Source organism: Melopsittacus undulatus, chromosome 19, assembly GCF_012275295.1.
Source record: "Melopsittacus undulatus isolate bMelUnd1 chromosome 19, bMelUnd1.mat.Z, whole genome shotgun sequence".
Classification (NCBI taxonomy): Eukaryota; Metazoa; Chordata; class Aves; order Psittaciformes; family Psittaculidae; genus Melopsittacus; species Melopsittacus undulatus.
Genome location: NC_047545.1, coordinates 1,390,376 through 1,406,236, shown reverse-complemented (window position 1 = coordinate 1,406,236; position 15,861 = coordinate 1,390,376). Strand labels below are relative to the sequence as shown.

General features: G+C 61.4%; 2 protein-coding genes across 2 annotated transcripts; one reads left to right on the top strand and one right to left on the bottom strand.

Annotated features, from left to right (window-relative positions):
• Positions 1-549: 549 nt before the first annotated feature.
• Positions 550-9,445, bottom strand: MEF2B (myocyte enhancer factor 2B). The gene is made up of 9 exons (XM_034070793.1): positions 9,373-9,445; positions 4,125-4,204; positions 3,727-3,930; positions 3,529-3,657; positions 3,297-3,459; positions 2,282-2,427; positions 2,022-2,133; positions 1,846-1,939; positions 550-1,399 (listed from the first exon to the last, which is right to left on the bottom strand). The coding sequence occupies exons 2-9, from the start codon at positions 4,176-4,178 to the stop codon at positions 1,117-1,119; spliced, it is 1,185 nt and encodes a 394-aa protein (XP_033926684.1). The 5' UTR covers positions 4,179-4,204; positions 9,373-9,445; the 3' UTR covers positions 550-1,116.
• Positions 9,446-12,227: 2,782 nt separating this feature from the next.
• Positions 12,228-15,858, top strand: TMEM221 (transmembrane protein 221). Its single transcript, XM_034070795.1, has 3 exons — positions 12,228-12,523; positions 14,971-15,056; positions 15,289-15,858. The coding sequence occupies exons 1-3, from the start codon at positions 12,228-12,230 to the stop codon at positions 15,804-15,806; spliced, it is 900 nt and encodes a 299-aa protein (XP_033926686.1). The 3' UTR covers positions 15,807-15,858.
• Positions 15,859-15,861: the final 3 nt, after the last annotated feature.

The window sequence follows — 15,861 nt, the reverse complement described above, 5'->3', positions numbered from 1 at the left end:
AGAGCGCTAGGGTGGACTCACATCCCCTCCAAACCAGGGGACAATGGGCACTGCCAAACCCTGGTCCCCTCCTCCTCATCCTCTCAGCAGCATGGCCAGGGTACCTCAGGCCCAAGGGGGTGCTCCCCCCACACAGAGAGCCCCAAAACCCCGAACCCAGCCCAGCCCTGAGCTATAAGAGACACAGCTCAAGGGGGGCCTCTCCCGCCCCCCCACATAACCCATTACTGATGTCCATCTTAAGGGCACATAAGGGGTTTTCCTCCTCCCAACAATGAGACCCTAAGAGCAGCTTTTTGGGGTGTCCCAGGGAGCTGAGGGATGGGAGCATCATGGCTGGGCCCCAGGGACCTGGCCAGAGTTGGGGGTGACCTGGCTGTTACCTGCCTTGTAAATTGGTGACCCTGGAGAGGTGCTGGTGGGACACAGGAGACGGCACCGCTCAGCTGAAGTGGGTCAGAGCATGGGGCACTTCTTGCCTTGGGGCCGTTAATGACTTGCCATCTCATTAGCCTGCTGCCTGGCCCAAGAAGCTCACACCAGACACCCTGACACCCCCAGTTCTTTATTGGTGAGAAGATAATAAATAGAAAAGAGCCCCTGGGCTGGGGTTCGGTACCCACCACCCCGGCTGCCTCTATCCCTCCATCCCGCCCCACTGCGGGACCCACAGCCCCCATCAGCCGGTGCAGGATTGGGCCTGGCGGGTGCAGGGCTGGAGCCGCTGCTGTGCTCTCAGTCCTGCTGCCACCCCGTGGCACTCCTCCGGCATTCCCACTCGCTGGCGCAGGCACAGGAGGACAGACTGGGATGCACCGCGGCCGGCAGCGGGCAGGGGATGGGGGCAGAGCTCCTCACCCCTGGGGTCCCGGCCTCGCAGGGGGCAGAGCTGCAGGAAGGGGGAGCTCAGCGGCATATGGGGAGCACCGGGGTGGGGAAGGGGTCTGCTGGGAGCTGCAGCCCCAAGGTGGTGGATGAACCCCCAAGGGAAGCCCTTGAGCACGGCTGACCCCCCAAGGCAGCACTGCAAAGGGCTTCCTGGGGGTCTGAGGATGGGGATGAAGTGCGGGGCTCCCCTCCAGGCTCAGCCCACCCCCATGCACCCCGTCGGCCTCGCTATCTCTGCCAAGCGTCCATGGCCTGCGCTCGTCGCATGGGGACCGGGACCCTCTGCTCCTCGGGCAGCGGCCGCGGGGGGGCCAGGGGGTACGGGTACCCCTTGGCGTAGTCGTCCCGTGGCTGGTGGTCTCCGGGGCCTCGGGAGGCTTCGCTCGGGGGGGCCAGGCTGGCGGCGGGGGGCAGCCCCGGGGAGACCCGCTCCGATTTGATGCTGATGGCTTGGTGCTGCGGGGAGGCGCCGGGGGCCGCAGCTTCCGCAGGGGCAATGCGGCTGCTGACCCTGCGGAAGGGGAGCAGGAGTGAGGCCGGGTCCCCCTGCAGCCCCTGCCGAGCTGTGCGGGGTGGGGAGAGGCCGAACTCACCCCCCTGTTCTCCCTCGAGGGGCTGCGCACACCTAAACTCACCTCACCTGGCTCTGCCCAGCCAGGCACTGTTGGGAGCCCAGTGTGTGACTGGGAGGGACATGGGGACCCCACCCCCTGGGAAAATCCACTTGGAAATAGGCTCTGCCAGCAGCAGCAGGTGGGGGGGGGTCCTGGGGCGACCCCGTCTGCCCTAGTTTAGAGGTGAAGCTGAACAGACCCCAGCATGGTGGGAGAAACGGCTGTGCCTTGGGTGCTGGCATCACCCGTGGCTGGGATGTGGTACCCATGGGTGCAGCAGCTCCCCATGAACAGATTCATCCTTAACCCTTGCCTCCCTCGCTGTGGCTGTCCCCATCCTTACCCCAGTGCTGCCATGTCCCGTGGGTGCTGCCATGCTGTGGAGCCAGGCTGCAGAAAGCCAGGGGGTGCTGGTGCCTCACCAGCCCCAAACTCTGCTGAGCAGGAGGTCAAGAGTGAGCAGGGGGGTTCTACGGGGGGGGACCTGCGCTGTCCTGGGGCTGAGGGGCCAGGACTTACCTGCTTGGGCTGGGGTGAGGAAGGGGAAACTGGTGAGGCTGTGGCTTGGGATGTTGGAGCTGCCCGGGGTGAGCACAGGGCTCAGGGTCTGCAGAGCAGGGTACAGTGGTCGCTGTGGGAAAGCGGGTGCCCCCCATCAGGCTTTGTGCTACCAACCCCTTGGGGAACCTATATTGCAGCATCCCCCCCCCCAGCCTCTTTCCTAATGATGGGGCCACGCTGTGCCCATGCAGAGCTGGTGTCCCCCCCATGGCACTCACCGTGGTGGTGCCACCGCTCCGGCTGCTCACCAAGCTGCCGTGGGCTTCCCCGCACCGGCCCTCGGCCCCCAGGTACAGCGGGGGGGGCGTCTTGGTGGCCAGGGCCCGGTTCAGGCTGCCAGCAGGGAAGAGGGGGTAGCTGATACCTGGATGGACAGAGCGACAGGAGGATGCAGGGGTGACCCCGAGGGGTGCCAGGGGGGATCCCCATGGCTGTGGTCCTCAGTGCCTTGGGTGCCTGCATGGTGCCCTGCTCCAGTAAACCCACTTCCTGGGCAGTGGCACCACAGTGGCCACACTCTGCGAGTGGAAATGGGGGCTGGGTGCAGCCCTGGGGCTCCAGCAGCCTGCAGACATCCCTGCTGCAGGGAGCACCCAGCTCCCCACGGAGCAGCCTCCACAGTGGGTACCTCCAGCACGGGGATGTCAGCCTAGGACCACGCTGCCCCCAAGGAGATGGGGACTCTTCATGCTGAGGATATCACCCCGATGCCCTCACACCACCTCCTCCAGTGCTATACCCCGGGCAGGATGAGCCCCTCATGCTGACTCTGAGCTCTACCACATGGGAGGCTGCAGGGTGCTGGGTGCCAGCAGGGCACAGGAAGCATCTGGAGGGAGGCAGGGGCTGGTGTTTCCACAGCTCCCTGCCCACACACCCACCACAGCCCCGCTCCTGGTAAGTCCCCAGGAGATGCTGTAAGAGGAGCTTTGCATGTGGTGCCTGGATGGGAAAATCCCTGTGGGGCCGGCAATGACAGGGTGCCCATAGTGGGGACAGGGTGCCATGGTGGGGATGTGGTGGCCATGGTGGGGAAAGGGTGCCCATGGTGGGGAAAGGGTGCCAATGGTGGGGATGTGGTGCCCATGATGGGGATGGTGCCCATGGTGGGGATGTGGTGCCCATGGTGGGGATGTGGTGCCATGGTGGGAACAGGGTGCCCATGGTGGGGATGTGGTGCCCATGGTAGCATCTTTCTCCCTGCAGCATCCCTGGTGATGGATCTGAGCCTACCTGGGGGCAATGGCCCTGGGGAGCGTCCTGGTGGCTTCGGTGGTGCCGGTTTGAAGGCGGGCGGATGGGCCTGGCCCTGCGGGGATGCACTGGTGCTGCTCAGGGCTGTGGTGGTGGCCGGTGGGGAGCTGCCATAGGCTGCCTCAGGCAGCGGTGCTGGGCTCTGTGGGGCGAAGCAGAGCTCAGGGACAGGGAGGGGACATCGGGGACCATGGGGACAGCAGCGACTCACATAAAACCTGGGTCTTGCCACCGACAGGTCCATGCCCTGGCTCAGCCTTCGCCCCTTCTCCTCGGGGTCCGGCCCCTCGTCCACCTCCAGCTCGTGGCTCTCCAGCCCCAGCCCTTTGCGCTTCAGGGTCTATGGGAAGTGGGGCTGTGAGCAGGTCCCTGTGCCCCCCCCGGCCCTCCCGGCTGCCCCTGCTGCTACCTCGAGGATGTCGTTGTTGGTGCGGCTCTCGTGGGGCTCGCTGTACTCCGTGTACTTGAGCAGCACCTTGTCCATGTCGGTGCTGGCGTACTGGAAGAGGCGGTTGGTGCTGTTGAAGATGATGAGGGCGATCTCGCAGTCACACAGGACGCTCAGCTCATAAGCCTTCTTCATCAGCCCAAACTTCCGCTTGGTGAAGGTCACCTGCGGAGCAGGGAAGGGGACAGGATGCTGCCCTCAGCACCGCTAGATACAGCCCCAAACACTCCTCTTGGCTCCCCACATCCCTCCCACCTCTGGAGGACCCATCACTGATGGGAGCGGAGCGATGTTTCCCCCTCCATGGCCTCGTGGCTCCCTGTCCCCCTTGTCCCCACTTGTCCCCATGCAGCTCCTACCTGTCGGTTCCGCTGATCCAATATCCGACTGATCTGGATCTTTTTCCGGCCCATTTTCACCTCCTACAGGCCAGGGAGGGCTGGAAAAGAGCAAGAAACCCCTTGAGCCTGAGCAGCCAGGGGCCACCGCTCCTGTGTCCTCACCCCTCCAGCCACCAAAAATGGGTTTTTCTGGGGAAAAAAAAGAGTTTTCAGGCAATATTTTGCCTTTTTTTCCTGTCCAGCAACAACTGAAAATGTTAAAAAATAAGAAAAAAAAAAGTGGGGAATTCTGTGAGGAAAAAGGAAGAAAAGCCCCATAGCTCTACCCAGCCGGTTCCACTGCCCCTGCTCCATCTCCCCATAGCTCTACCCAGCCGGTTCCACTGTCCCTGCTCCATCTCCCCACACACCGACCCCAGGGACCTGCCTGTGCCGGCCGGAATGCTGCGGTGCTGCGATGCCAAGTCCCTTGCTGGGAGCATGGGATCAGCCTTTGCAGCCCCAGTCCCCCATCCGAAGCCGTGGGGGCTGCTCCGCTCTCACCCCTTGCACTGATGCTGCTCACGGTGGGGCCGTGGGATGGGGAGGGCGGTTATAAGGGAGGCCGGGCTGGCTGTGGGGAGGGTCTATAACACAAAAGGGCTGGTTTTAGGCTCAAATTTGGGGTTTTCAGACTAAATTTGACCTCCGCCATTCACAAGTCAGGAAGTGGCTGTATGAGGAGACAGCAAAGCGAAACCACCCACCTCTTCAGGCCACGTGAGCCAGCAGTGGGCAGGATGAGGGGCTGGGGACCCTGCATCCCACCCTGGCTGCAGGGTGCCAGCACCCATTGCAGCCCAGCGCTGTGCTGGAACACCCCCCCCCTCCGACATCTCCCTTGCTGTTGCAGGGCCCCAGCTCTTGCTCCTTTGCTGTCCCCCAGCACCAGGCACCCCAAAACCCCTCAGGGATGCCCCAGCGCCACCGAAGCCTCCGGTATAGAGCTATGGGTGGCACCAAGAAGCTCCCAATGACACCCACCCAGTTAGGGTGCAGACCTGGCCCTGCTTGGTCCCCACTATCCCCAAGCCATGTCCAAGGAGCAAGTGTCAAGCTGGAAGCCGGTGGGGCTGGGAGCTCAGTGCTGTGGCTCCCTGGGAACCGCAGGCACCTCCTAGAGCCCCCCCATCAGAAGGATGCACCATGGGGATGCAGGCTGGGGACCAGCCAGCCCTTTGCTCTCGCCATGCCCCAGCCTGTCCCTCTTCCCCCTCGTTGCCGTTTACCATCTCGCTCAGCCTCTATATTTAGCTGATCACAACTAATTTTAATTTATGGAAGGAAATTGTGCTGCCGTTCCCACGGCCCCGCTGCCATCCTGCGTCCCACACAGCACCAAGGTACAGGGGGTGCCGGGACCACCCCACTCCAGCCGGAAAGAGACAACCATTCCCTAGTGGAAAGGCAGAGGTTTTCCCAACGATTGCTGCTGGGGCAGGGCCAGGGCTGCCCCGAGCATCCCAGAACCGGCACCTGCAGCAGGTACGTGGCTGGGGATGCCCTGAGGGGTCTGCTCTCGTCTGCCAACCCCTATGCTGTGATCTGGCATTTGGGGTGCAGAGAGAAGAGCTGTTTCCTGGGGGGCTCCAGCTTGCAGCTGAGTTTGGCCTGGGACAGGTCAGGGGATGCTTGTCTCCATCCCTGCACAGCCTCACACAGGGGGCATCTTTAAAGGCTCCATTAGAGAGAAGGATGAATCCCCCCAGCTACAGTGGAGCCATGAAACACCCCCTCTTTGGACGCACCCAGCACCCGCAGCTCCTTGGGTGCTGTAGCACCCCGATGCCCTGCTCCAGCACCCTGGTTTCTAGCTGTATGTGGAGCGTAGAGGTAGATGCTCCCTGCAATGGGGCAGACCTTGCAAGTCCCTCCATGGCCCCAGTCTGGCCATGTCCACCCACCTGAGCTGCTTCAGAGCAGGGGACAGTGGACAGCAGCCACCCCAGGTACCAGCATGGCTCAAGCCCTGGAGATGCCACATCTGCCCAGGCAGGGTGCTTGGGGCAGGGGGTATCAGGACCCTTGGGGTGATACTGTGAGGGCTCTGGGTGGGTACCAGCACCCACGGGGTGATGCTGCAGGTGCCCCAGCCCAGAACAGCCAGCAGGGGTGCGAGGCAGGAGGAAGCAGCAGGGAAACCATCTGAGGCCCTTGCAACACGTGGGGTGGTTTCATCAGCCGCTTCCCACACAGCTCCTGATGGCACCGCTGCTCCTGGGACCCATGGGGACACGTGTGGCCACTGCTGCCACCAGCACCGTGCCATGTGCCGGGGTCCTGCCAGGCAGGTGCGGGGTTGGGATGCTCTAAGGGTTACGGCCTTGGTTGTGGTGCTTTGGTCACCGCAGTGCGGCAGGGCACCGGCGCTCAGCTCCCCATGGATGAGTATTAAGGGCTGGGAGAAGGAAATTTCACTCTGGATTATAATTGCTGTGCCAGGCGATAAGGTGATAAGCAGCATTATGGCTGCAGGTGATTATCACAGGCAGGCACAGCAATGCCACCTCCATCCTGTGGTCCAGCACGGTGGCATCCTTCAGCCCTGTCCTCATGGAGCAGCCTGGCTCCCATAGGGAGCTGGCATCCAGGGAGGGCTCAGAGTTTCATAGTCCCATCTTTCCCATCTCCATGGGACAAAGTGCCCAAACTTGGGGAAAAAAGGCCATTTTCACTAAATTAGGAGTATTTTTGTTGCAAATCTGAAAGCTGGAAGTGGCTGGGTAGGAATGGGGATGGGAAAGAGTGGACAGCAAGTACTTGCTGTTGGCATTTGGCAGCTTTCAGAAAGTGGGTTTTTTTGAGCAAAACAATGATTAAAGTGGGAGAAAGAGTTTCCATCCCATCTTTTACAGGGAGAAGAAGTGAGCTTGGCTGGGAGGGGAAAATCTGAGCCAGGAGCAGTGAAATCCCAGGGAGGACAGCCCAGATGCTGCATCCCTAGGACCAGAAGGGCAACAGGCTTGAAACAGGTCTTTAAGGACCATCCATTGCAGACGGACACATGGTGCTGGCTCCACCGTGAGCCGCATCCATCCTGCCTGGTGCTGTCCTGCTCCAAACTGCGGCCATGGCTCCGGCTCTCACCGGACCCCAGGGAACGGCAGAGCTGGGGCCTCGTGGTGCGAGCAGCATCCCGAGCCTGGCGCAGGGAAAAGTCAAAGTTGAGCAGGGTTCTGCCGGGGGCAGACAGGCCCTTCTGCTTTTTATAGGTTGTTTAAACAGCAAACCAGTACAAACCAGAGCTGGGGAGCGGGCAAGGCAGGAGGAGCCTGCTGGGAAGCAGGGGAAAGGGGAGCTCAGTGGGGACGGGGTCCTGTAGCCACCGAGGGCACTGCAGGGTGCTCAGGACAAGGGTAACCATCTTCCCCCATGTCACAAGCATCACCCCCAGCTGTAATTCACTTATCTCCCCCCATTGCAGCACATGGCCTGGCTATGGCAATGCCCTGAGCTCTTCCAGAGCCAAATCCAGGCTTCAGTTGGGTTTGCAGGGACCTGGCTCCCTCCAGCCCTGGATTCATCCACTCGGGGTGACACAAACCTAAAGTGCCCCCAGCACCCGACGCAGCCATAGGCCACTGCCCTCGGGTGAAGCGTGGTGATGGGCGGAGGCTTTTCGGTTCCAAAATGACTGTGTGGAAGGAGGAAGGACAGAAACGACCCCAAAACCCGAGGCAGCTCTTGCCCTTGGAAAGAGGGATGGACACACAGTCCCCGTCCGAGGCTCAAACCACCCTTGTGCCCGGTGCTGGGAATGCTGCTCGCAGCAGCCAAGGGAAGGAACTCACTGTTCCAGCAGGGCTGGGCTGCCCCATGCTGCAGCTCAGCATTGATACGGGAAATGATGCCTGTTTGCAGCTGGAGGGCTTGATGGGGGCAGCCAGAGGCTGCTGATTGTTGCTATTAGGGCTGCATGGTTACAAACCTGGTTTGCTCCTGACAATCCTGCTGTAATTCTTGTGAAGAGAAGGGAAATCCAAGGGTCTTAAATAAACTAATTCCCCCCTCTATCCTTCTGGGCATCCCCATGGCAGCATGGCACACCAGGCTCTCTGCCCACTTCGCTGCTAGGATGCTCCTCCCTGGTGTCAGAACCCAGATATCATCAGTGCTCCATGCTCAGGTGTTTGACATCCTAAACTAAACCTGAGGCCTGCATCTACGTCCCAAATCCTGCTCCCCAAGCTGCCATGGAGCTCCCCAACACATCACCCATGTGTGATGTGTCCAGCTGGCAGCCAGGCATGAAAAAGGGCCAGGATCCAACTCCCTGGTTGAGTCACTGATGTTCCCTTCCCAACTGGTACCCACTGTCCAAAGGGATGTGCTTGGGAGCAAGCCCCTGGAATAGGTCCCTGCCTTCCCATTCATCCACCAGGTAATTCATTACCTGTGAACCCATCGCCAGAGCCAGCAGCTCTGGGAAACTTTCTCTCATTAGAAGAGTAAATCGCTAGGGATGGGAACTGGGCTGCAGGAGGCAGGAGGATCTGTCAGAGCATCCACATTGCTTCCCCATGGGGACGGATGAGCTGGGACATGATGGATGTGCCACATGCTGGCAAGAGCCGTGGACAGGTCACATTCCCACTGGGAACAGGAAGGAGCTGGGATACAGCTCAGCATGTGCCAGACCAGTGTGACACCCCAGCGAAGCCACGGTGGCACCAGGCCCCGGCCCTGCAGTTACAACTTCCACATCGAGTCACCAGCCCGGCAGTGCCGTGCCTCAGTTTCCCCTCACGCAGTGGGCTCAGGCGCAGCGCCTCAAAGCCCCAGCGGGCCCGGGGGTGGCAGGGAGGAGGCTGCGGGGCCGGGGCAGGGCGGCTGCCGTCCAGGCTGCGCTTTTGGGTTAAACTCGGGCGTTCCTCCCTGCACAGACACGAGTAAAAATAACCCCGAGCGCGGCGCAAACCACAGGCTTTTTATAGCCCTCCATCCCTAGACGGCGCGGCGGGGGACGGGGCTCCGCCGTGCTCAGACCAGCCCTCGGGGCGCCGCTCCGGCCGCACCGGCACCTCCCCGGGCCGGCACCGCTGCCCCAGCCCCTGCGCCCCGACGGGGCTGCTGGAGGGATGCGTGGGGCCGGCTACAGCGGAGGGGAGCCTGGTGAGGGCAGGAGGACGCGGCTGCGGCCCCCTCCCCTCTCCCCGGTACCGGCGGCACAGGCGGACAGTAGTGCCCGGTGCGCCCGGGACCCCGCTCCCCACCGCGGGACACGCACCTGGACACCGGCTCTTCCTCCTCGGTAACTCCCGGCCGGCGCTGCCGAGGAGCCGGCCCGGCCCCGGTGCGGCCCCGGCGCGGTCGGGTCCCGGTCCCGGTCCCGGTCCGATGCCTGAGCGTGTCCCCGGAGCCACGGGCTGCCCGCCTGAGCCGCACCGGAATATTTGCATATCCCCGCCCATCCAGCAGAAATATTTGCATACCGCAGCCGGGCTCACTCCCCATTGGCAGAGGCCGCATGAGTGATTTGCATAGCCCCGCCTCTACCGGGAATCGGGGCAGGGAGAAGGGGAAGTTTGGGGAGAAACTGGAGGACTTAAGGGGGTCTTTGGGGGGCTGGAATGGGGCGAAGTGGTGGGAACCGGGTACTGGGATGGGGATTTAGTAGGGGAGGATTGGATGAATCTGTGGGAATCTGGGGGCCTGGGATGAGGGTGAAGTTTGGGAGGTCCCTGTGGGTGCAGCGAACCCCAACACTGCGGAGCGCTGGCACTGAGAGAGGGGGGGCAGCCCCTGATGGTACCTGGGACAATCCAGCGCTGGGATTCCCTGGCACCATCCCCATTCCCAGCGATGAAGGCAGCAGGAGCCAGCTCTGCGCTGGAGCATCTCAAGCAGGGACCAGGGGATGCAGGTGGCTGTGTGTGGATCCTGTGGCTTGAAGCCTGTGAGTATGACCTGAGGTGGACTTTGCAGAGCGAAGGGAGGCAGATGCTGCTGTCACACAGTGACCGACCCACGGAAGGGATGCTGATGTGCCCCAGCTCTGTGTCCAAATCCAAACGTGTCCCCAACATCCACCCTGGAGAAGGCACTGCCCAATTCATACCCCTGCTCATCCATCTCCTGTCCTTGTGTGGGTGCCTTGGTGGGTAGCTGTGCTCTCTCTGGCCATGCTCGGGAGTGAAGAGCTGTCCAGGAGCTGCTCGGTGCGAGATTCCGGTGTTTACAGCAGCGATGGGGGAACTGATGCAATTCCCAAGCTCCCATTACGTGTGTGGAGCTGCAGGGGCAGCAGGTGAGCAGGGGGTTACCAAGGGCTCACTGGAAACCAGCTCCCATACCAGTGCCATGGCAGGGAGATGTCCTTCCACCCCAGTTACACCGGGGGTCCAGTCCCAGCCCCGGGGGCTTGGAAAGAGGGGTTGGAAGGATGGGAACTCTCTGGATGAGTCTTTCAGGGCTGGCTGCACTGGTGGGAAGGACACATCTCTCTTAGAGCTGCTTTTAAAGCTGTGATTTACAGAGTGCAATTAGCAGCCTGTTAATTAGCCCTGCTCGTAATCTGAATTGATCCTGGAGAGGAGGGAGAGAGAGCAGAAGTGTGAGATCATCCACAGAGTCCAATGGGGCACAACGCATCCAGATGCCCCTGGGCTGGACACACACAGGGTGGCCCTTCACCTGCCTGGGTGTGGGACCACCCTGCCCTGTGGCCCCACTTCTCCTCGGGCTGCTCAGGGGCTTGGCCTGGCTCAGAGCCGTGTCCAGCCATGGCAGTGAACCCCCCCTTAGGGCACAAGAGCTGCTCAGACCCCTTGGGTCTGCCTGGCTGCTCCTTGCAAGCTCCAGGTCAGCAGCTTTCAAGCTGCTTTGAGCTCCTTCTTGAGGCCCTTCCAGCCCCCAGATCTTGGGGCTTGGGGGAGACTGAGCTGCTCTGCACCCCAAGTGACACAGCCCATAGGACACCACTGAGCCCCATCACTCTCCTGACAAGGGAGAAGGGACAAAGACACCGTCACCGGGAGCTGGTTTGGGGCTTTTGGCCCAAGTGCCAGTGAAACGGGTCTGGGGACCAACATCCCCCTCAGCCAAACATGCAAGCGGGGCTGGAAACCAGCCGGGAGCCAAATGAGTGCTGCCTGCCAAGGCCAACACACCGGCCTTCAAAATAGCCCGTGTCCCATGCGGCTCCGGCCGGAGCGGAGGGTGCCAGCGGGAGCCACCCACGCGGGATGGGACGGGAAACTGGGAATGCTCCTGTGCCAGACGGAAAGGTCACCCCGTCCGGATCCCACAGCCAGGCTTGGAATGGGCCCAGGCGCTGATGACACCGGGCTGGAGCAGGCAGCGGCGCTGGCTGGGTGCCTGGGGACGTATATGGAAAGGTCCTACCCCGATGTCCCCTTGTCTCCTATGGCGGTGGAATCGCTGTGCTGGGGACGTGGGTTCCAAACCCTGCCTCAGTTTCCCCTCTGCTCCCAAGGCACAGGGTCTGTCTCAAGGTAATAGGTGATGTGGAGAGTGAATTAACCCTCCTTGAATCCTCCCTGAATCCCAAGCGGAGCAGATCCCAAGGGAAAAGGAGCTTCTGCTTCCCAGGATATTTATAAATGCCACGGGAAACTTGTCCCAGCCCCGAGGACAAGGGGCAGGACATCACCTCGGGGGTCCTTTCTCAGCCTTGTTGGACAGAACGTTTTGGGTGCTTGCTCCTGCCCCGTCGAGGGTGCTGTGTCTGGAGGTGGAGTCCGAACGCATCTCTGCAGCAGGTTTAAGCCACCACAGTGTCCCTTTCCCCATCCCCGCTCAGCCCACACCAAGGCTATGGTTGGTGGGGTTGATCCCAGGCGCCGGCAGCAGTGGGACGCACCTCCCTCCCCTCCGTCCATGCACCCCAGCCCAGCGCGCTCCGGTTCCGGTCCCTCCGTCCATCCAAACCCCATCCGGTCCGAGCTGCCTCCCGCGGCCCCGTCGGGGGGCGGACGCTGGGCGGAGCTGCCCGGGGAGGGGATCCCGGTGCGGGGGATCCCGCCCGCCCCTGCGCAGGGCAGGAGGCGCACGCCCGGCACGGCCGCAGCTCCACCGTCTCGGTGCCGGTTCCTGGTCCCGGTTCCCGGTACAGACCCCGCTATGGCCGCCGCTTACCCGCAGCGGGCCCTGACGGTGCTGTTGCTCTTCGGTACCTTGGCCGCTGCCATGGCCCTGCTCGCCTCCAGCCTCATCTTCCAGCTGCCGTCGGGGCGGGTCGGTCCCGGTGCCGGTCCCGGTCGAGGGGCTCTGCCGGAGCCAGCGGCCGCAGTGCTGCTGCCGGTATCGGCCGTGCTGGCCGCGCTCTGCCTGGTGCTCAACGTGAGCTGCCTCCTCCTCTGCCTCCTCCATGGCTACTTCAGCACCGAGCTGTGCCGGGGGCAGCCTGGGCCCGACCGGTGAGAGCGGCGGCGCGGGGGGTGCAGGAGGGTGGGTTGGGGGGCCTGGGGTGCAGGGGGGGCTCACAGGGATCTTGGGCAGTGGGAGGCTGGGAGGGAGGGGAAGGAGGGTGCTGGAGGGGCGCAGAAGGGATTGGGGGTGCAAGGAGGGCTTGGGGTGCAGGGTCCTGTCACAGGGTGCCTGTCCCCTTGGCACAGGCTCATACACGGCCATGCCGACCCCTTCTGCACCCCAAATCCCACCTTTGCCAGGGCCCTCCCAGGCACTGCCTGTGCAAAAAGGGGTTGCGAGGACTGAGTGATGCTGCTGGTGCTCACTGAGCACTTGTCCCCAAATTCACCATCATCATCCCCAGTGTTATCTCTGGCCGATGAACCCCAAGACCCCTTAATCTGGGGTGCAAGAAGCAAGTTTATATCAGCTGCAGTAGTACATAACAACCCTCTGCAAATCAGTGTGTACATTGGGGTCCCTCTCTGAGCTTACAGGAGCGTGTGGGGTCACCCACACCAGCTCTGGGACCGGAGCAGGGAGAACGTGCTGGGCCCAGCTGCAGTACCCAGGAGCACCCCACATTTGTCCCTTTGCAGTGGGCTCTGCTGGGGTGACTGCTCAGGCCACTCACACAGCACCAAAATGACCCCAGGCCTGGGATCATTAGCCATAGACATGTGTTGACTTAATCATGACCAGCACATTTACACCTACAAAACCATTTCCAAGCAATTCCTCTCCCCTTCCTTGGTGAGAGGGTTTGTGGCTCCGCTCCTGGGTTAAAAGATAAAACCAACTTGTGAATAATCAGATTTAAAAGCATCTTGGTGGAAAATGGTCCCCCCAGGACCACTTTGGGCCCACTCTGACCTAAGCAAGACAAAACTCATTTCAAGGAACTGATAAGGTCTCAACAGCTCCTTTTGTCCCTAATTAGAGAAACCCATCAATGCGCTGCATGGAGCACCGGGCTGGAGGCACTCCAGCTCCTCTCAGCATCTTCCCAGGGAAGCTGATGCTTCACGGGCTCATTAATGAAGGGGAGCAAAATATTTGTGCAGAACACAAAGTTCCTGCAGGCAGCTTTGCTTTGGGAGCTGCTCACTGCTGGCAATGGGGCACAGCAGAGAGCTCCCCCTGTGCCCTGAGCCTGCCCCAGCTCTGGTGCTGAGCTGGGCTGGGAAATGCTCCTTTTCGAGGTTGGGAAGGGTCTCAGCTTGGATGACCCCGAGTGTGAACCAGCAGCAGTAACCAGGCAAAGTCACAGGTAGAAGAGAGCCCAGGCTCCAAGAGCAGTGACTCCTTCAGGGATTGAAGGGACAGAGCAACCATTGCAGGGCTGCAGACCCTGCTGGTGTCCCAGGGAGCAGGAAAGCTCTTCCCAAATAACCTGCTTTTAAACCGTTTCTGTGCTCAGAAGTTGTTCTGGGCTTTGCTGCACACAATACAAAGCACTGGAAGCCCCAGATCGGTGTCCCTCTGTAGGGGATCTCAAGCAGATCACTTCAATGTGGCCATGCCTCAGTTTCCCCAGCTGCACACTGAGGTTTACCCTGGTGTTTGGGAAGGCAAAGGCAGGATTTCAGGCCACAGAGCCGGGGTGGCCCAGGCAGCACGGTGCCGGTTGCTGCTGTCTCCTCGTGGCCTCCTTTCATTAGGGGACCCGCTCACGTCCCAGGGCCCTTTCCCACGTTGGGGCTGTCACACTCAATTACCACTCCACGTCTCAGCACTGAGCTCAATGGGCTGCGCCAGCCCCACACAAAGTCCTTCCCCCCCCCGTGCCCCATAATTAACAAACCCAAGCAGCTGCTCTTCCCTGAGGAGCGGGTCCAGGGGCTGTGGGGCTGTGAACGGCCCCTGCCTGGGGGTCCCCACGCGTGTGGCAGTGGTCGAGGGGCTGCGACAAGCCCAGGAGGAGGGGAAGGGGCCAGGCCATGCTGGGGGGGGGGGCATGGCCAGGGCACAGCAGCCTCGGCTGCCCAGGTTCCACCGTGGGGTGGAAGGAGCTGGATGCTGCAATTGGAACTGAGCACAGAAATCCAATCACAAAGGTGAAGAGAGAACCTGGCCTTGTTTAAGTCAGTGTGCCAGCGCTTCACTCCTCCTTCTGTATGGAGTAGGTGGGCTCAGTTTTGTTCCTCGCACGATCTTCAGGGTTGGCTGAACGGGTCCAATCACCTGCAAAAAGCCTCCATCCACTTGTCTCTCCCAAGCCCCTGAGCCCATGTGGCCTCTGAAGCACAGCAGCCAGGCAGGAAAAGCTTGGGCTGTCCAGTGATGTTAAATCTCCCTGCCCAGAGCGGTGCAGCCCTTGTGACCTGGCTCTGAACCTCTCCTCTATGCAAACCCCTGTTTCAGTTTCTCAGCAGCCTTCCCGCAGAGCACCAGTGCTCCTCCTGTGCTGGGACCAGGAGCACGCATGGACCCTGTTCTCTCACCTCTCTTGCAGGGCAGACTGGTTCCTCCTGGACAGCCGCACCGTGCGCCACGCTGCCATCGGCCTCTTCTGCTGCGGGGTCTCTGTCTACCTGACAGGCAAGTGCTGGTCCCCCCCTTTTCCCCTGTGCTGTGAATGCTTCTGAGCTGTTGAGTTTCTCCTTCTGCACTGGTTTGGTTTGCAAATGGCTTTGCCAGCTCATCCCGGTAGCGTGAAGCTGCTGTTCTTGGTGAGCAGCCTTCAGCAGGGCTCCTCAGCTTGAATTCTGCAGGTCAAACGCTTCCTTTTTGTCCTTCTTGCTCCTCAAGATGTTCCACACTCTCCTTCCAGCTCTCGCCATCTACATGCTGCTGCTGTTTGAGTTGGAGGCTGGCATCGCCAGCGCCTGCATCCTCTCCTCTGGCATCATTGTCCTGCTCATCACGGTCACCCATGCCCTGGTTCGGGCTTCCCAGGTTTCCCGGCGCGGCCGCTCCGAGCTCTCTCACACTCTGTATGAGAACGACTCTGCCCAGCACGGAGACTCCTCCACCAGTGATCTCAACAACAAGAACGTGGCTGTGCCCCGGCCTCAGCCTCAGATCCACCGGGAATATTCCTTCCCTCATTTCCTGGAGCGCAAATCCCAGCTGGGCTCCCCGGCCAGCAGCAACCTCACCTCCTCGGGCAGCCCCGGCCTCCGCTCCGAGAAGGAGAATTACAACCTGCCCCGAACACACAGGACACTGTCAGCAGAGTCGGGTCTGCTGCAGGCACAGGGCAAGCCCTGGAACAGCATCACGCAGGAGATGAGGAACCTGATGTCTCGCAAACCTGGAGCCTCAGGCAAGGACTCGACTCTGGTGTGAGTGGAAGTGGGACCTTTTCTCCCCATCTCCTCCTAGGGGACCTGCAGGCACCAGG